This window comes from Chamaea fasciata, unplaced genomic scaffold (assembly GCF_029207755.1).
Source record: "Chamaea fasciata isolate MVZ Bird 193981 ecotype frontalis unplaced genomic scaffold, bChaFas1.0.hap1 SCAF_10, whole genome shotgun sequence".
NCBI classification, from domain to species: domain Eukaryota; kingdom Metazoa; phylum Chordata; class Aves; order Passeriformes; family Sylviidae; genus Chamaea; species Chamaea fasciata.
In genome coordinates, this window is record NW_027094095.1 from 31,706,834 (window position 1) to 31,726,812 (window position 19,979).

At 47.8% G+C, this 19,979-nt stretch overlaps 1 protein-coding gene across 2 annotated transcripts; it reads right to left on the reverse strand.

The window, feature by feature from the left end:
* Positions 1 to 592: 592 nt before the first annotated feature.
* On the reverse strand, positions 593 to 17,523 carry SRSF11 (serine and arginine rich splicing factor 11). Of its 2 annotated transcripts, none has more exons than XM_066193023.1 (12): positions 17,381 to 17,523; positions 12,544 to 12,677; positions 8,465 to 8,574; positions 7,217 to 7,309; positions 5,719 to 5,768; positions 5,310 to 5,437; positions 4,574 to 4,655; positions 4,186 to 4,317; positions 3,964 to 4,053; positions 3,264 to 3,359; positions 2,567 to 2,705; positions 593 to 2,463 (listed from the first exon to the last, which is right to left on the reverse strand). In XM_066193023.1, exons 1-12 carry the CDS (start codon positions 17,506 to 17,508, stop codon positions 2,269 to 2,271), a joined length of 1,377 nt encoding a protein of 458 aa, XP_066049120.1. In that variant the 5' UTR covers positions 17,509 to 17,523; the 3' UTR covers positions 593 to 2,268. The 2 variants fall into 2 exon arrangements, with proteins under 2 accessions (XP_066049120.1, XP_066049119.1); XM_066193022.1 differs by having other exon boundaries at positions 593 to 2,466.
* Positions 17,524 to 19,979: the final 2,456 nt, after the last annotated feature.

The following is a 19,979-nucleotide window of genomic DNA, read 5'->3' on the forward strand; positions in this document are numbered from 1 at the left end:
TTCTGGGTTTGGGTTTTGGGGTTCTTTTGGGTTTGGGTTTTTGGGTTCTTTTGGGTTTGGGTTTTGGTTTGTTTGGGTTTTGGGGTTCTTTTGGGTTTGGGTTTTGGGGTTCTTTTGGGTTTGGGTTTTTGGTTTCGTTTGGGTTTTGGCTTTTCTGAGGAAGGGCTGGGGGCTTTTTTGGGGGGGAGCTTTAGTTTTTAACTCTGCCTTGCTCTCCTGCTCCCAGCATCAGCCCCTGAGCTCAGAGAGTGATCAGGGCCTCGCGCTGTAGGTACAGACCTGCTGATTGAAAATCTCCCGTTTCTAAAGGGAAAACCTCCAGGAAGGGCTTCAGCCACCGCCAGTTAAAACACAGATTTGCTCCCTGCCACGCAGGGTCTCCCCAGAGCTTTTCATCCACCAGCACTCCCAACTCCTCCTCAGCAGTCCCAGAAACCTCCACATTCCCATTTTAACCCATTTCTCCCCCAAAAGTAAAATAATTCCTTCCTCACTGTAACAGGGAGATGGAAAAGTCCCCTGTGAGGGATGAGGTAAAGTTTGGCGCATCCAGCAGTGGAAATAAAACCCAGGAGTTTTCTAGGAAGAGGAGTTGGAAGTTTCAGGGTTTTATTATCAAAGTTTTGTAAAACATTTTCTGAAACTGTACATCAACATGGCACAGACTGTCGGCTACTTTTGTCTTTTTACCTGCACAAAAGTAAAAGCTCTGGAGCTGCTGGAACTAAGGAACAGCTTTGGGTAACTACTCTGCAAATACCACGGGATCACCGAGTGCGGGAGGGAGGGAACGGCCGGGACAGGAACACAAATTTATCCGTTTGTACAACTCAGATCAAGTAAAAAGTACATTAGCTATGGACTTGCTTTAAAAACAGACCAAGGTCATTTTAAAATGCACTCCCTGCTGCAGCGGGTGAGCTCCTGAGCCCCCAACCCTCCCTCCCTGGGCACGGGCAGGATTCCCCTTGCCGAGGTCAGGGCGCTCCAGCTTTCCCTGGATGGAGCCGAAGAGGGGAGGGAGAGCCCTCAGGAAGGTCAGGACACGGAACCCTGGGCAAAGCCAACCAAAACCCACCAGGAAACCAAACCCAGCCAAGCCCAGCACGTGGCTTAAAACCAGAACTAAAGCCAAGAGCGCAAAGAGCTGGTGCGATCCAAGGCCGACTGCGGAGTGCCCGGGAGCCCCTGGGTGACTGCAGGACAGGGGGGCAGTGTCACACCCCTGGGACACTCCCAGAGGACAGGGGGACTGTGTCACACCCCTGGGACACTCCCGCAGGACAGGGGGGCAGTGTCACACCCCTGGGACACTCCCACAGGACAGGGGGGCTGTGTCACACCCCTGGGACACTCCCAGAGGACAGGGGGACTGTGTCACACCCCTGGGACACTCCCGCAGGACAGGGGGGCAGTGTCACACCCCTGGGACACTCCCACAGGACAGGGGGGCTGTGTCACACCCCTGGGACACTCCCAGAGGACAGGGGGACTGTGTCACACCCCTGGGACACTCCCGCAGGACAGGGGGGCTGTGTCACACCCCTGGGGCACTCCCAGAGGACAGAGGGGCTGTGTCACACCCCTGGGACACTCCCAGAGGACAGGGGGACTGTGTCACACCCCTGGGACACTCCCGCAGGACAGGGGGGCTGTGTCACACCCCTGGGACACTCCCAGAGGACGGGGGGGCTGTGTCACACCCCTGGGACACTCCCAGAGGACAGGGGGGCAGTGTCACACCCCTGGGACACTCCCAGAGGACAGGGGACTGTGTCACACCCCTGGGACACTCCCGCAGGACAGGGGGGCTGTGTCACACCCCTGGGACACTCCCAGAGGACAGGGGGACTGTGTCACACCCCTGGGACACTCCCGCAGGACAGGGGGGGCTGTGTCACACCCCTGGGACACTCCCAGAGGACAGGGGGGCTGTGTGACACTCCTGGGACACTCCCAGAGGACAGGGGGGCTGTGTGACACTCCTGGGACACTCCCACAGTGCTGGGCTCAGCCCGGGACACTCGGCAGGGAGGGAAGCAGGGAGGGAGAGCGAGGGGCGGCCCAGCCCGTGCTGTGGGAGGGACGTGCAGCCTGGCCCGGCCCCAGCTGGGCCCCCGGAGCAGGGAGAGGGGTCCCTGTCTCAAGCTTTGGGTGTGAGTTAGTATCGGGATGGACAGACCATGGAGAGCTCGGAGCTGGATACATCTAGGTTGAGGATTAACAAGTACAGCATAAAGGATCACACTGGAGGGGCTGTGGGCGGGCTCAGTCGCTCATGTCCATGTCCTCCTCGTGGTGGTCGTCCCCGTTGACCTTGGATTCCCTGCCCGCCTCCCCGCCGCCCTTCTCGGCTGCGGGCTCCTTCCCTTTGGGGGACGGAGCATCCGCCACCTTCTTCTCCTCCTTCTTCTCCTTCTCGCTGTCGTAGCCCTGCTCCTCCTCGTCGTAGTCCCTTGTGACCTGCTTTGCCAGGGAAAGGGACACGTTAGCCCTCCCCTGTGGGCTGGGCCGGGGGGGACGTGGGGCAGGGCTGGGAGCAGCTCCAGGGCTTTTTGGAACATACTTTCACGTCCTTGTCGCTCTCGGATTTCCGGTCTCGATCCTTCTCCTTGTCTTTGCTCTTCTTTTTCTTGCTCGTTGAGCGCTCCCTCTCGTCTCTGCTCCTCTCCTTGTCTTTATCCTTCTTCTTTTCCTTTTTATGCCTGTGAGGAGCAGCAGGAAGAGCGTGAGGCCCATCACCAACACCCCGTTCCACGGCTGGAACTGTGTCTCCGCAGCTCCCAGCAAAGCCAAAGGAAAATGGCAGAGTGCAAGTAGGGAACAGCCCCTGCCTTCAGAAATCCCCCAAATCCCAACCACTTAGCCCTGGCTCAAGGACAGCTCCGCCAAGCCAAGGCTGAGCAATGCTGGGGGAAGCAGAACCGTGGAATCTCCTGAGCTGAAGGGTCCCACAGGGATCATGGAGTCCAAACCCTGGACAGCAACAACAGCGGATGCTCCAGTGTTTTACTGAGGAGCACCTCGAGCTCCCCATCCTGGGACAGGGTCACAGAATGCCCAGGCCACCCCAAATCAGCCGATTCCTGCTGTGCAGAGCCAAAGGGACTGGGGATTGTGGCACATCCCGTTCCTCCCACCCCGGAACCGCAGAGCAGCTCCGTGAAAGCACCAACAGAATCCCCTGGGAGCCTCCCTGTAGGTCACAACTTGGGATTTTCCCACCCTGAGACCATTCATTTCCAGCCAAGAGTTTCCCTGACCTTCTGGGCGACGGGGACCGGGACATTTTCCGTTTGGGAGACCTGGGCTTCTTCGGGGACCGCGTCCCGCTGCGGCTCCGCCGGCGCCGCCGTTCCCTGCAGGGACAGACACAGCAGCTTGGGACATCAGCGGGGATTCTGTTAAAGCTGCAAAGGCATCCCTAACTAACATCCCCAACTCCAACCCTAGCCCTGATCACAGGGTACTGCAAGTTAAATTTGGAAGGTTTTTTTTTTTAAATATGAAAGACTTTTGGCTGGATTTATTCCCGAAGTCAGGAAGAGCTTTGAGTGACCCTGGAGCATCAAACTCTGACACAAAACAAGGAGAAACTGTTCTAGGCCCAGAGAATTGACCTCAAACACTGCAGGAAAATGGAAGCATGTGTTACACACAGGTGGCACAGGTGCTGTTGAGCGTGGACCAGACACATCCACACTGGAACCATGATCCAAAGGGATCCAGGCATAGTTTGGGCTGGAAGGGACCTCAAAGCCCAGCTCCTTCCATGGGCAGGGACATCTTCCACACAGCAGCTGCTCTATCACAAGAACAGCTTGTGTTTCTATTTAGTATTTTTTCTATTTATTTTTATATATTTTCTATATATTTTAATAATATTTCTATTTTTCTTTTCCATTTAATACTGAAGCGTGTCAAAATCCTGCTGAGAACAGAGAGAAAACCCCATTTCTGTACCTGCTTGTGCTTCTGGATCTTCTGGTTGTGCTGTAGCTTTTGGGGGGAGTTTTAGAACGTTTCTTCTCTTTCTCTTCCTTCTTTTTATCCCTTTTAGCAGAAGAGAGATTAAGTTTAGGTCACTTTCAAACAGCATTTCCTAATCTGCTGCACAGGGAAAGGGATGCAGAGGTGGGAGGGACAGGGGACAATCCGTGCCCTGCTCAGGACTGCAGCCATCACCTGGTTTTGGATGTGCTCCGAGACCTCCTGCTCCTCTCTCTGGAATGAGATCTCCTTCTCCTGGGACTTTTGGATCGCCTCCTGCTTCTGGATTTGGAATGGGACCTTCTCCTTGATCTGCTCCTGGAGCGTCTGCCAGGGACACACACACGTGGCACTCGCAGAAAGGACATTTTGGGGACTGCTCCCTGCTCAGGGCTAAGGAATTCCCCAGAAATCCAACCAAAGCCTCCCTCCACAGCTCTCCCTGTCGTGCACAGGAGCTCTGCACACGGAAATGTCCAGAAATCTTTACAGCCCTAAATCAAACCCAAGGGTGCTCCCCAGAGGGATTCTTGCAGGGATTTTTCCAGCTGCGGGAGGTGTTTTTAGGGAACCGCTCAGTCACCTGTGTCTGGATGAGGAAGGTGTCCTCCTCCTCCTCGAGCGCGACCTCGACCTCGAATGTCTTCGCTTCTCATCTTTTTTGTCTGGAAAAAGGAAAAGCAGAATAAAAATCAAAATTTTTTAAATGTTCAAAAAGATTTTCTAAAGGAAAGGACCTGGAGTTTCATGTAGTCGATAGAAATCAACCTGATTTTGCCATTTGAAAGGAAAACTCGTCTTTAATTTTCTTCACAAGACGACAAAAAGAACCAACAGAGGATGGGGACATGTTTTGTGACAGAAAAATTCTGACAAAGTTTTATGCAAAACTGGAGAAGTCAAGATTTAGAAAAAACTTAAATCTAAGTCAATGAAAAGCTGATGGCTGCAGGGCAATGGAAAATCCTGTGAAAATCCCAGAATCTGCCATTTCCTGAGGGGATGAAGAAAATCTCAAAAGGTTGTTTTGAATTTCTCACAAAAAAGCCTCAAAAGCTAAGCAAGCACAAGAACAGGAGCTCTGTTCTTTCCTAGAGATCATCAGGAAGCTGCCAAGCTGATGAGAACTCTGTATTTTCAGAGTTCAAGTTTCTGCCTCTCAGGTTTGTGAGAGAGCTGCTGGAGCTTGTTCTAAAATCAAACCCGCTGAAAGAAGCTCCGAAAAAGAGAATTATTGACAAACTTGCCCAGATTAGGAACGAAGATAAAGGAAAGCAGCCCCATGCTGGCTGGAATGGCTCCCTCCAGGCTGGAATTACCTGGCTCTATAGCAGCAGAAATTAAGGACTGTGCTTCTCGGACTCTCTTCATGGCCTCTTCTATTTCTTTACTGGAGGTATCTGATTTCAGACTGGGGGACACGAGACCTGCAGCCACATGGTTCAACCTGGGCAACACAGAATTCCAGAGATTCAGGGCTGAGGAAGGCAGGGATACAGGATCAGGGAGTCCTGGGATGGTTCGGGTTTGGAGGGACATGAAGCCCACCTCATCCCACCCCCTGCCATGGGCAGGGAACCTTCCCCGGCCCAGGGTGATGCAGCCCCTTCCAGGGTGGGATCAGCTCCAGCAGGGCAGGGACTGGGCACTGAATCCCCACGGATATTCCCATGGAATCCCCACGGATATTCCCACTGAATCCCTATGAATATTCCCACTGGTGCTTACTTTGGATCCACTGTGCTCATCAGTTTTAGGAGCTGATCTGCTGCGAGAGACTGCGAGGGAAAAACAAAGTTAAAACCAGGCTGGGACACGTGAGAGCTCCAGAGAACCTTCCTTGGAATGTCTCCTCCCTGCTGGAAGTTTTCCCAGCTGGAAAACCAGACCAGAACACTTCCAGCAAGGAGGAGAAGTCACACTGGGCTGCTGGGAGGGTGTGAACAGCCCACACTGGGGGACTCAGGGGTTTTTATTTTCCACCGCAGCCAAAGCCAGGACAGGATCAGGAATAAAACCACAAATGGATAAACCCACAAATGGTTAAAAATAGAAACGGATAAAAATACAAATGGTTAAAAGTACAAATGGATAAAAATACAAATGCTTAAAAGTACAAATGGTTAAAAGTACAAATGTTTAAAAATATAAATATTTAAAAGTAAAAATGTTTTAAAAATACATATGGTTAAAAATACAAATGCCTAAAAGTACAAATGGTTAAAAGTACAAATGGATAAAAATACAAATGTTTTAAAATACTGATGTTTAAAAATACACTGCTGGGGTGAGTTCTAGCTATAATTCTGTACTAATAACTTGTTGTGCACAGGTTATTTCTGTCGCTGCAAGAGAACAGAGCCCTCTCTGTGCTGTCTGGCCACTGAAGATCCCAATGCCAACTTATTCAAACATTTAAATATTCCATGGAAAAATGTATTTTACAGCTCTTAGGGTAATCCAGGGGTTGCTATGATCAGTCACTTCCTGCACCAATGGGGAATTAAGAAGAAAATATTTAATCCTCACTCATTTTTTTTTTTAATAATGAACCCCAAGTTTCATTTTGGAAATGTTTGTTATAATCTGATGGTTTAATGTATAAAAATCCTCCAGCACCCCAAAGTTACATTTTTCTAATTTGCCTTTAAAATTAATTTTTTTTTTCATTTGTTATTTAATTTTCACCATCATTTGCTTGCTCTTTCTTCCACATGGGAATGCATTAAAATAAATTAAATGATGACAGTAGCAATGCATTAAATTATTGCTGCTTCTCGTTGCTGTGAAAGACTCATTTGGTTCTTACCTCTTAAATATTTGATCTATATAGATATGATCAATGTATTTGTGTTGATATATCTTTATGGATAGAAATATACTCAATATTCTAGTCCTTGGTATTTAAATGTCTTTTTTATTCTGTAACAACCTAATGAAGTTTCCTCACATTTTTGACACCTAGAAAATTAAAAAGTCAAACTACTTTTTCCTTGAAGAACAAGGCAGGTTCATGGCCTGACGATGACACATATTTGAAATATTTCATTGCTATTCCCAAATTATTCCTTGGCCCCTTCCAACATTTAACTTGTTATTTTTTATTCCAAGCACAAAGCAATCCCTGGAGTTTCCAGGCAGTGGCTGTGAACTGATACTAATGAAAAGCACTCTCAGAGCAGGGGGAGAGGAGGGAAATTAAGGATATTTTGGAATGAGGACTCACCTGGGAGTTCAGGTTTGCTCCAGGAAGCCCAAGAGCAGCAAGGGCAGGGTCCAGAGCAGGAGCTCCTAAAGCAGCTAAAGGGACAGCACCAATCTGTGGCAGAGACAGCAGTCAGGGACAACAATCAGTCAGGGAGATCAGTGGGCAGGGGAAATACAGCTCAAGGAGTAAAGCATTTCAAAAATTGAAGGGATTGATGAAAATGAAGTTATTTCTTAGTGCTAAAACGGAAATTAATTTTAAGTTTTTGAGGCTATTGCCCCATTTCTAATTCATTTTTGGGTTGAGATGACCATGGTTTATGTTCAAAGGAAATTTAATAATATTGCATCCTGCAATTTAATAATGATTTAGCAATTTGCATCCCTGCAGATGTCTCCAATTTGGTTTAAAAGCTACTGGGAGAGCAGAAGGTGCTCCCTAAAGCAGCTCCTTTTGTGCATTTCAAACGAGATGACCGAGACACCCGATTGTGCAGCACACTCCCCTGCAATGGATGTGTTGGACACATCCCACCACAGAGGGGCTGGGAGCAGAGACACAACTGGAATTCAGGTGGCTCAACAACCATCTCCAGGATTTACATCCACAGTTTTGAAAGTGAATCTTAATCTTTTGGGGTGTCTTTGGTTCTTCCAAGCCCTTCCCAGGGTTTCAAAGGTTGAATTTAGGCTTTTCCCCCCTGAGGAGCTCCATGGCCAGGGGGTCCTCCAGCTAAACACGAGCTCAGGTGGGTTTGAGAAGTGCAGAATTAACGAGGCTTTAGCAGGATTAATTTGCCTCCTGCACTTTCATTTTGTGCTCTGTGAAGAGCTGAGCTGTGACTCCAGCTTCTCCCACAGTGTGCAATTCTCACTGTTCATCTTCCACATGAATTCCTGTGGGTTCACACAACCAGGCTCCGATTTTCCCCTCAGCTGGAGGATTAATGAAGGGAATCTCACAGCATGCCAGCTCCTTGGGCTTGAGGGATTTTAAAACTCAGTGAGATCTCTCTTTACTGCTTGTCACATCTGTAAAGCACAGTGGGTGAGAGCACAAACAGGGCCCTGAGAACCCGGGAATTAAGGAAACAGGGAAGAAAGGAAATCGGGAAATAAGGAAATCCCACTGAACGAGCTGTCACTGTCACGCCCCAATTCACATCAGGGTGGATAAACGCCTCCAGGAATTGGAATGACCACCTCAGCCCTGAAAGGAAGAGCAGGAATGAAGCGGGAATGCAGCAGAAGGGGCTGCCCAGCCTACCTGAGAGAGAGGGTTGGGAGTGGGCAGCAGGCCACCCCCGGGCAGCAGCCCTGCCACGGCATTAGCTGGTGCCAAGAGAGACAAAGCCTTAGTCTCATCAGGAATGACTCCTGCAGGGAAACAGCCTGGCATTAGAGAGCATCCCAGCCCAGAGGCACCAAATACACAAATACACCCAGCAAAGTCTCCCTGATACACCACCTGAGTTTGTTGAAAGTACTTATGTTGGCTAAAATACAAAGCTTGATGGCTATTAATATTTAGCATTAACTTTTTTTATTTTTTTTATTTTTTGGGGGGGGGTCAGAATGCAACTTCAATGGGCGACAATTTTGACTGTTCCTTTTTCTCTACAAAAGGTTAAGTTTTTTTCTAGAGCAAAAGAAAAAATAGCACAATACACACTACTTTTGTTGTTAACACTGCCAAGGTTTCATCACCTGTACTCGATTTTTAAGTCATGAACCAAACGTAAGCAAGCACAGTCGGTTCTCCAGGGGTGAGAGTGCTCTCAACTTTCAAAAGCTGTTTTATGAACAACGACTCGTGTCGGCTGCTTCACTACAAAGCACACAGAAAAATCAAGATACACAAGACAAAAAAAGTTGGATTTAGGGGTTAATAATATGGTACAGTTCACTATGTTTTCTTTTTTTTTTTTTTTTTACACCTACCATACAAATTTTTTTTTTTTTTTTTGGCAAACTTAAAAGAGAAGGGATGGGTGTGTTTTGGGGGGGTAGGGCTTTTGCTGACGTGTCACATGGAATGCTGTTCCCTGAGGCTCTCCAGGAACGCTGGGGCTGTGTCAGTGGCTGGGATAACACACAGGGATGCTGGCACATTCCTTACCTGCGCAGTAATAATGCATTTGTTCCAATATGTGCCAGCTTAGAGCACCAACAATGCTGCTGCCACCTGCCACGTGGCACAGGGGGGGGACTTGTGGCCCAAAGTCTTGCAGCCAGCTAAGCCCAGGGGGGTGTTGTTGGTGGTGTTGTTGTTGCACTGCCTGCTCTGCACACAGAGTGCTCAGAGCCCTACTAGCAAACAGTTGTGGAGGGAGTTTTGTTTTTTTTTTTTACTCTATCCAACAGCAAAAGCCCTATACAGATGGATTAATTTGTTAATGTGCCCAAGCCCCCAGAATGAGAGTTCAATAAAACAATTTTTACTATATAGTTGCAAATACCAGTAGTGTTTTCTGCAATACATATTAAGAAACTGCATCTCATCATAAAACATACAATATGTACAGGGCACTTAAGAGAAACTGGATAAGCTGCAGAAGAAAACTGTTGGGTGGTATTTTCAGCAGGGCCTGGTATATAGTTCAGGCTGAACCAGGGAAAAGAACTGTAAAACACAACAACAAAAAAGAAAAACCACTGTTAAATAAAGGTAATGGTTCCTCCCACCTATACTGAGAAGTGCCGATAATCTACACAAACGTACAATACACAGCACTGAAATCTGGCTCGTGGCACTGAGCTGGCAGCACTTTAGATACCCAAAGTTATGGAGGGACAGGGGAAAAAGGTCATGGAGGCAAAGGGCAGGAATGCATAAATATATCAACATACCTACAGAGAGATTATGGGGTCATTTTGGCATGCAAAATTATGTCTCAAGAGGATATTTATCAATTACAGCTAAACATTTCAAATTAGTGCAACTACAACATTTCTGGCATCTAAATATAAATCCTCAGACTTAGCTCGAGACACCTCATAGAAGATCTGCATCCATTAAAAAAAAAATTCATGCATCTGATCCTCTAATTGTTTCTTTAAAAAGTATTTAAATCAACTACAATTTAAAAAAAAAAAAAGCAATGAGGCCCCTCACCAGTTAATTTTCATGCTTCAAGAGCTTTTTTTACTGCTGCTTTGTTAGAACCATGAAATACTGCATGAATGTGTAGAAATGAAAGAAAAAGAAACAGACAAAAGAAACAAACATTAACCAAAGAACCTAAACATCCCCCCCAGCCATCTTTTAACCTTTAAAGAGTTCCTTCCAAATCTAGGAATTAGCCCAGAGAAAATGACAAATACTAAACCTTACCGTAGCCTTTGTGTATAGTTCTATAACACAAAGCAACAGCCAACACCAAAGTGTCTGTGTGAGCTAAAACTTGGGACGGGGGCAGGGGGAATGATTGCACTAAAGAGATCAATAATAAACATTTGCTTTAGTGACAGGCAATAATCACACAGGTTCATCAGCACAGCAGGAATCAGAGAGGAGGGCCCCACTCAGCACAGGCCTGGCTTTAAGCACATCAGCAGTGGCGCTGTGGGTTGGGAAATGCTGCTTCTCCTTGAATTGCTGAATTTTGGGGGGAAAGCTGTACTCCAGCACAGGGGCAGAAGTGTGGGATTATCACCCCAGGGGCAACACTTTATTTATTGGCTGAACATCTCTCTTGTGATGTGCCAAGGCCATTAAAGTCTGAACTCTTAAACACAAGGGAACAGCCCAGGAGTGACTCCTTAACAGGCCCAGTGGAATATTCTACTTGAATAATTTGATTTTCCGAAGCACAGCTGCTGGGCAGGTTTCTCTGTGTGCCAGGTTTATCCACAGTGGACAACGTCAGACTGACAAAGAGAAAAGTGGGTTTATCCTTGTAGGAAGAGCTCACCACTGGCATTATTGGAGAATACGGGAGAATACTCCAGCACCATCTCACAGGACTGGTGCTGCGTTTAAAACCCACACAGGGACAAGAATCAGCTCTGCTGTTGTCAGGCAGAGGCAGCAGGAGCAGTAACTCCACTGCAGAAGGGGCTCTGTGCCCTCAGGAGGCAGCAGGGCTCAGGCAGAGGCCACACTGCACATTCCTACACTCCAGGAATTAGGCTGGACATCTTTTAAGTTTGGTATCTTTTTAAGCGTAAGGAATACAAAGATAAGACAAGACAGCTCCCCAGGCCTCAAGAGACAGCTCCAGCATGACAGATTACAGGTGTGACCCCAGGCCATGTACCAAACTTAGCACTGTAGTATGACTTAATCTGCAAGATTTTTATTCCATTTTTCAACCTTTCCCAGAAGTAAATTAAGAAATGCACAAGTACAATGGAAATCAGTTACTTCTAAAGCAAGTCTAGAAGAGTTTAATAAGACTTCTGTAAGAAGAGGTGTCTTCTCAGCACTTTGCTTTTAAGGTAAGTTCCAAAAACCCTGCTCATTGCCTTTCAAATTACTGTAACACCCTAAAATGTAAAAATAAAAAGAAGAAGAGAAAATGTAGTTAACAAGTGGTTACACCAGGAAAACACTTGGGGACTTGAGTGCTTGCTGGCCTTTAGTTAATGGCTAGAATCCCCTGTAGCTGCAGAGGACCCACTGTTTTTCAGTCATCTGGAAGGGCTTTGCATTTGCCTTCTCCACTACAAAAATCACACACACAAATAACAGAGAGAAGAGTTTATTATTTAGTGAAATTCTAGTAAATATATCAAGGATGAACAAGAAAACTTGGAATTAAAAACTAGGACCAGTGCCCAATGCGGCACCTCTTGGAAGTTGTCACTTCTGAATTAAAGCGCAATTATTCAAACCCTTGGTATACTGGACTCCACAAGGAGAGTGAGGGCCTTTTTTGGGGGGATGTTCCCAAAGAAATGCAGCGGCAGCATATTCCAAAGGAATGCTAATTCCTCTCCCATGCACTCTCAGGGGAGGGAGAAACCATTCTCATGAAGAGAGTGAAAGTGGCAAATAATTATTAAGGCAAAATTTCCTTAAAGCATCGACCTGTTTGCATTACAGTCTGTTTGGGAAAACGTCTCGTTGAGACTGACACGGAGCAAAATTTGCACAGAATTCTGCCTAAAAATGTTCTCATTCTACACTTTAAGACACACAAAACTTCTCCACTTTGATTTGGTGTCACTATAGAAAGGACCCGACCAAATCCAGGGGCCAAAGGCAATATACCAAGGGTTTCAGAATGGCAATAATCTCTGACGTGTTTGACATAGGACTAACGTTAAAAAACTTCTGCGCACTAGACAGGAACCAACCACCACCCAAAGGTGGCCCCGTAGAACATCAAACAAGTTACAAACCTTCAGCATAGGGAACGACTATGAGGGCTCTGTCAACGAACACAGTGTTTGTCAGGTGCTGGGCCACCACGGCCGAGTCGGGGTCGTGGAACTTTACAAAGCACACGCGCGACGACACCGGCAAGGGGGAGTCACTGCAAGAGACACAGGCGGCACTCAGAGACAGCAGGAAAACCACACCAGCCCACCCCCAAAAGCACACCAAGTTGTAATTGTAGGAGCATCCGTGGACGGCGGGGAGAGGGAACTCGGCAAACCCGAGACGCTTAGAGAAACACGAGGTTTTATTGCAAGGGCGGTGGGGGAAGGGGTTTTGCCTACAGCCACCGGCCTCGGCTGAAGGGAGGCCCCAAGGAGAGAGATAAGAGGTAAGAGCTAAGAGAGGTGAGTGTGGAGAGGTAAGAGCAAGAGAGAAGGATAAGAGGGCAAAAAGCAAAGGGGGGCAAGGGAGCAAGAGAGAGCGAGAGGACTTCATTACAACACATTGTATCTCCTCCAGTGTTGAATATTCTGATTTACAGGGACCAACCGGCGGGAGATACAAACCCTACAGAATTTACACACAGCCTATGAGAACTGCTGTGTTACCATGTCATTCTGTATCTAAACTCCAAAGACTACTTCTCCTTATCTACCTTTCCCCTGATACCTCGGGGGCCACTCCCCGGAGCCCCTTTGTTTGCTCTCACCCAACTCATCACCAGTGAATCACTCTCTTCCTGCCTGCCCTGCCCACATCTCAAAGCCGGCTTTCATTCCAATTTCCCTCACAGGTTTTATATATTCAGCATTTCCTGTCAGGCAATCATATTTGTAGGCTTTCCCTGCCTCACCTTTGCCAACAGTTATATTCCCTCACTTGGAGCTGCACGTGAGCTCTGTTATTGCTCGTTAGTTGTTTCATACAATAAACTCGTGAGCCGTCACTTAAATGTAAATTTTGCCCCTGGCAGGGAGGAAAAGTTGGCTGAAAAAAGAGCAAAAGCAATTCTGGCTCAGTTAAAGTTTCACACTCCCTGCTTTAGGCTCCAGATGACTGATTAAAGGTTAATTGTGGAATGAGCAGGGTGATGATTAAAGGATCGTTGCAGGGCCAGGGTGTGCACGGATGGCTCTGACCTGCCACAAGGCAGGGCTGGCTGGGATTTTGGGAGGGAATTCCTGGCTGGGAGGGTGCTGAAGCCCTGGAATAGAATTCCCAGAGCAGCTGTGGCTGCCCCTGGATCCCTGCAGTGTCCAAGGCCATGCTGGAGCAGACTGGAAGGTCCCTGCCATGGCAGGGGTGGCACTGGATGAGCTCTAAGGTCACTCCCAACCCAAACCACTCTGAAATTCTCTTCTATTTATCAACCCAAGTCCATTCCAGCTTCCAGACTAAACTTCACCATGCCCCCACATCCTGAGGAATGCCCAGGGCTGAGCTCCTGCCTGTCCTTCGGCAGGGGAGAACAAACACAAGGGAGTTTAAGGAGCTCAGGCAGGAATGAAAAGCTGAGCACAGTAAAACAGATCTCTCTCTCCAAGGCAGGGCTGTGCCTGTTCCCAGCTCACAGCAAGTGTCCGTCAACCTACAAATCCAAAACTGAGGAGTTTTGAGTCACTTCAAAGAAAAACCAACCCAGAAATATTCGCTTCCCCCAACAGGAAAGAATTGCAGAACTGCAGCTGTAACTTCCCTCAAACCAAACCGAACTGGAAATCCAGCTTTGGTCAACCCAGGCAAGGTGCAGAATGGGTTCCAAGAGCCCCCACGTCCCCAAAGTGGGGCAGATTTTGCTGTAATTGGATGTAAAAGTGAAAGACAGGAAGAAAAATCGTTCTGCAGACAGGACTGTGGGCCAGGTGAGTTAAAAGCTGCCTCCAGAAGGGCCAGGCAGGGAGTGGAAGCAGCAGCAAATCCTAAACCCCTTGTTCCTACGTCAGACCTCTGGCCTGAGGAGCTCTGAAAACATCCCTGATCCTGACAAAAACCTGCTTTTCCTACCTGGATTCCCAGCCACAACTCCCAAACATCTGACATCAAAGGCATCCCCAGCTCCAGAGCAGTTTGATCTGAGCTGCTGAGGCTGATCAAGCCTTTCAGCACTGGGGCTTGTCACAATTCAGGGACACAACCAGGCACATCCAGGGTCTATTTTCGGCACTGCAAAATGCCAAAAGCTCCCTCACCTTCGGCCCCACTGAGCCCAACGCACACAACTGCCCCCAGAGCCTGCCAGGCCACACTTTAACAACCTCTCATTTCACCTGATGTGGAAAAATAAATTGGAGCCAGCACATTGCAGCTTCTGAGGCATTAAAATTAGAAGCAGCCACTTGCTCCCACAGCTTGCAGACTGAATAAATTGGGAGGTAACAGCAGTGATAAATGAGAGGGGAAAAAAAAAATGGAATCTGTTGGCTCTTTGGTGCCCAGGAACCCAGAGCAGCTTGCCAAAACGGTGACTTTTTTAGCCCATAAGTAATAATTAATAATAAGAAATAAATAATAATAATAACATAAACCCAAAGGAGCATTAGTAGGAGGTGTTTTAACAAAATCACAGTAAAATTGTAAAGAAAATTAAATCAAGGGGTGATGGCAGAGCTGAAGGAGCTCCAAATGTAAATTGTACAGAAATGACACAATTAGTCACAGAAATGCAGCCCAGTGTTTTCAGGCAGTTTTCAAATGCCAGTGATAACAAAGGAATGTGAAGCAGAGCAGATCCTACTGACTCCTCAGCAGGTCCTGTTTACAGCCAGGAGTGCACTGGGAATGCTCTGGGATAGCTGCGCTTTCTCCCAAAATAATGAACCCAAAATAACAACTGCAAATGTGTCAGGCAGTGCCTCTGCAGCCTGACATTTAATTTACATCTGTGCATTGCACTTTTAAAAATGGCATTTCCACTCACTCTCCAATCCAAGCTGGGGGAAATCAAGAACTGGATGTTCTCAACAGCTCCCAAAAAAAGCCACCATCCATCATTATCCTAATTCACCCAAGACTGAAACATTCAGGAATTGTCTCTGAGCCCCTGGAATGTTGGGACACACCAGGATTTCCAACACAGGAACCTCAGAAATCCCCTTTCCAGCCTGGATGGAGCTTTATGGAACACAATAAAGATAAGAGGCAGGCAAAGGAGTCAGGGAAAAGCAGAAGGATGAGGGGGAGGAAAGCTGGAAGAAGTCCCAGAGCTGGTGGTGCATTAAAGGTGCAGCTGAGGTGTACAATAAATGGGAAACAGGGCATTAAATAAACTAGGAAAAAAAAAAAAAAGGAGGTGGATGAGGAGAGAGCAGGAAAATGAGGAATTTAGAGGAGCTCAGGAAGTGACACATGATGTGGAAGTGCAGGAGAATCAGGAAGTCCTGGAGCAGAGCCAGATGGACACGGAGCACAGGAGGTGGGGCAGCAGAAATGGGATTGGTGCCTCAAATACTCCAGGCAAGGGAGAATCCCAGCAGGATCCAGGAGAGAAAGGAACCCAGACTATGGGAAGAATTCACAGATTATCCTTTACATCCCACACCCCTCCAAAAATGGAGGGACGCCACGGGCAGGGAGAAGTCAGGAGCTGGAATTTGAAGGAGAAGGAAGAGAAAAAGAAGGTGGCACTATTGGAAAATGTCCCTCTCTTCGGGGTGAAGTGGAACTGGGGGCCCTGAAGTGACCCAGAGCAGATTCCCAGGGCAATTCCAGGGCCCTCCACACACAAGGGAAAGGACTGAAGCAACCCCTGCACAGGTTAGTTAATGTGTACCTAAAGCTACAAAGTTTCAGAGGCACAAACACCAACAAGGGCCGCCCTGAAAATTGAGACAAAGTGTTCAAAGGCAGAGAAACCAGGGAAAGGACAGCAGCTGTCACAGGCGAGCTCCTGCCAGCTCACTTATCCCGGCTGCGAACGAGGAAAACGCCCTCTGGAACTCTCTTTGCTTTGTGCTCAACGAGGAAAAATATATATTTTTTTTGTGGTGATTTTTCACCCTAAAATAAAAAAATCCAAGTAATCTGGGGTATTACAAATAATTGTGGTCTCGTTTGACGAATCTTCATGGTGGCAGAAAGAAAACCTTTAATTTATATAATGAATATGCAAAACAGCAGTGTCTAATGACACCAGGCTCTGAAAATCAATCCAACTGAAGCCATCAGCACTGCTAACACCCAAGTTCTATACTGCTTCCAGAATCCTGCAAGCACGGTTTGTTTTCATTAGAACTTCATCGCAAGTGAAGACATAAAAACTGTCTTGTTTCTTTTCTTTTGTTTGTTTGTGGCTATTTGTAAATTACCGGGGTACCCGAAACTTCATTTTCAGTTATATACACGCACGCTTGAAATGTGCATTGTTTGTTTTAATTTGCCTTGTTTGTTTTAATTCGCACAGAAAGACGCGCAAACAAGAAACGTGTATTTGTCTCTTAGCAGTTACTTTTCTCCTCAGCAGAGATTTGTCTGCAAGGAACTCAGATATTAAAAGCGTACTCTTTGTAAATGAGGGGGTAGGCTAATTTAGCACGAAATTCTTTGTGACAAATGCGTTTATCTACATCTAGAAGTTCTGCTGCTGCGGAGGTGACGCAGCCAGGAGAGGCACAACCCTGGACAAACAACTCGTGAATTTCCGCGGAGCCGCGCGTTAATCAATCCCCGCAATCCCGTGAGCGAGCTCGCTCCGGGGCTGGGGGCGCAGGCAGAGCCGCCCCCGCAGCCCCCGGGCACGGCGCGGAGCCGGGCGGGATCCCCGGGAGCGGCCGGGGGAGGCGGGCGGGAGGCGGCGCCGGCCCGCGGGCAGGGCGCGGGGGGGGAGTGAGGGAAGGCGGGGGAGGCCGTGCCCGCACTCACTCGGGGGGGAAGAGACGCAGCTCCTCGATCTTGCCCAGGAAGCCGAAGAGGGTCCGCATCTGCTCCGAGCTGGCGCTGGGCGAGACGTTGGTGACCTGGATCACGTCGGTGCCGCTGCTGGAGGCCATGGCGCCGCCGAGCCGCTCCGCCGGTGCTGCAGCAGACACAGCGGGGGCGGGGGAGAGAGTGAGGAGCGGGCGGGAGCGCTGCGGTTCGCTGTCCCCCCCCTCTCCCCGGTTCTCTGGCCCCGGTTCGCTCTCCCCCTCAGGCCGGCCCGGTTCGGTCCCGCCGCCCCCCGCCGGCCCCGCGCGCGCCGCCTCACCAGCCTGCCCGGGCCGCAGTATCCCACAGTGCACCGCGCCGCGCATGCGCCCGCGCGCCCCCCCGCGCATGCGCCCGCGCCGCCGGACGCGCGCGCGCGCGGGGAGAGGGACGCCCCCGCGCGGGAAGCGTGAGGGGGCCCTGAGGGCGGCGGCGTGCCCTCCGCCTCCGCTCGTCATTTCGCACGCCGAACTCTCGCGAAACACGCTGTCCCAGTGACGCCTTCTGTTATAAACACGTATTATAGCGGTGGCTTTTCACAAATATTAACGTGACGACTATATATATAATTGTACTGCGTCATGTTTTATTAGTAAGAGTTTAGAAGGGTAATGAATGTGTATTTAATGTGTATTATAGAGGGCTAAGATTGGGGTTTTTATCTCTTCTTTGTAACGTCTAAACCACCAAGCCAGAAGTTATGGGGGGGGGGGTCACCCTGTGACCCTCCATTAAAAAACCTGTTGACTTTCTGTTTTCTTATCCAAATGAAAAAGAACCAGAGAAACCTCGGAAGCAAATTTATACCCATGCTGCCAAACTAAGTGGAGCCACCCACAAAATAAATCTATTGATAAGATGATCGGGGATACTTAAAACAGATTAAAAAAAAAGAATGTTTGATTAACATCTACTGAATATTCGACACAGAAGTCCTAAAAGGGTGAGGGGGGCTACGGGCAGACCTGGTGCCAAGCCCCCTCGGCCGAGAAGCTTCGCTTATTCTGTCTCCTCATTTGCCTATTTTTTAAAAATTTTATAAAACCTATTTTTTTTTTTAAAGAGTGGAACTCGTTTTTCACATTTGTGATTTGTGATCCTGTAATTTTTTAGTCTGTAACTCCTAAACTCCATACACGAGCGTGAGAGAAGAAACAACTCCCCCAGGAGTGACAGATCGCCAGGGATTTCAGCTTTCCCCAAATATGCCAAACCAAGAACAAACCAAAAACAAACCCCACCATGGAATAACTGACATTGCAACAGTCTCTGCAATATTTGCCAAGTTCTGCCACTGAACCCAAGGGACTTTTAACTAGCAGTGGGAAAACACGGACAAATCCTTCCCAAATGAAAAAAACAGGTTTGAAGCTACTACTGGGTTTGCTAGCTACTGTCTTCACATTTTGGTCAGACACAACAATTCCTCTCTAGGCCTGGGAGTCAAGGACGCCTCACTGCCTCAGGCCCTGAGAGATGGAAACAAAAATTCCTTGTGGGGGGAGCAAATTTGGGGTAAATTACTTCATTACCTGAAGCTGTAATTGGGAGATTAACCCCTAATATGCAAATGGAGCAAACTTATAAAAGTGTGAAACGTCGTGACGCATTATCCATTTTATGGGTGTAGTCCCTGGGGGGTTTTGTCTGCCCAAAATGTACCTGAAGGCCCTTCAATAAATATAATTGCTTTTTATTCCCTTAACTGTCTGGCCTCTGTTTTCAGGTAGCCCCCAAAAAGGCATCACAAGCAGAACAACGCTGGGGTCGGAATTTCTCATTAATGTTACAGAGGAAAAATAAAAGCATTTGCAGTCAGCGTAGTACAAATCACGCTGTTTCCTGATGAGTTTGTTGCTTTATGTTAATGCGTTTCCCCATAAATGTTCCTGAATGGAAATAAAACAAGCCTTATTTATTAATCCAGCTGAAATTCCGCCGCATCTGATTCATAAAGTAGGAGACGCTCACTGTCCTGCCTCACCAGGTATCACGTTCCCACTCAGGAAATGTCACGGATGCCGTATCTTGTACTTGAATTGCCAGAAGCTTATTTAAATCCCGAATTTGAATTTGTCAGCGATGTTCCACGTGGAACTTCGTTAATTTCCAACAGCACTGAAACTGAATGAGAGGGAACTGACAGTGTTTTTACCAGGGGCCCTGAGGCACAGAGCACTCACCCTCTGAAGTCCTTAAAACCTCTTTTTAAGCACCACTATTTTTTTTTTTAAATAATCAATTGAAATACTCAGTGCTTTCTGGGTGTTTCTGCCTCCACTGAGAGAGAAGAAAAAAGGAGGAGAATTAAAGAACACCGGTAAAAAAACTAATGAGGCCAATATCCTTAGTCAAGGGCAAGTGCCTGCAGTGAGTTTCCTAAATCACATACTTGACTAATGTATCTAAACCTTCGCTAATTACTTTTCACTCCAATGGAACTACTCGTAGAAGCATTTTTCCAAGAGGGGAGTGTTCGAAACACAAACGGGCTGGTTCGGAATGAAGGGAGCTACAATATAACATGGGACCGCGTTCCTTTTCCGTCATTTTCCTC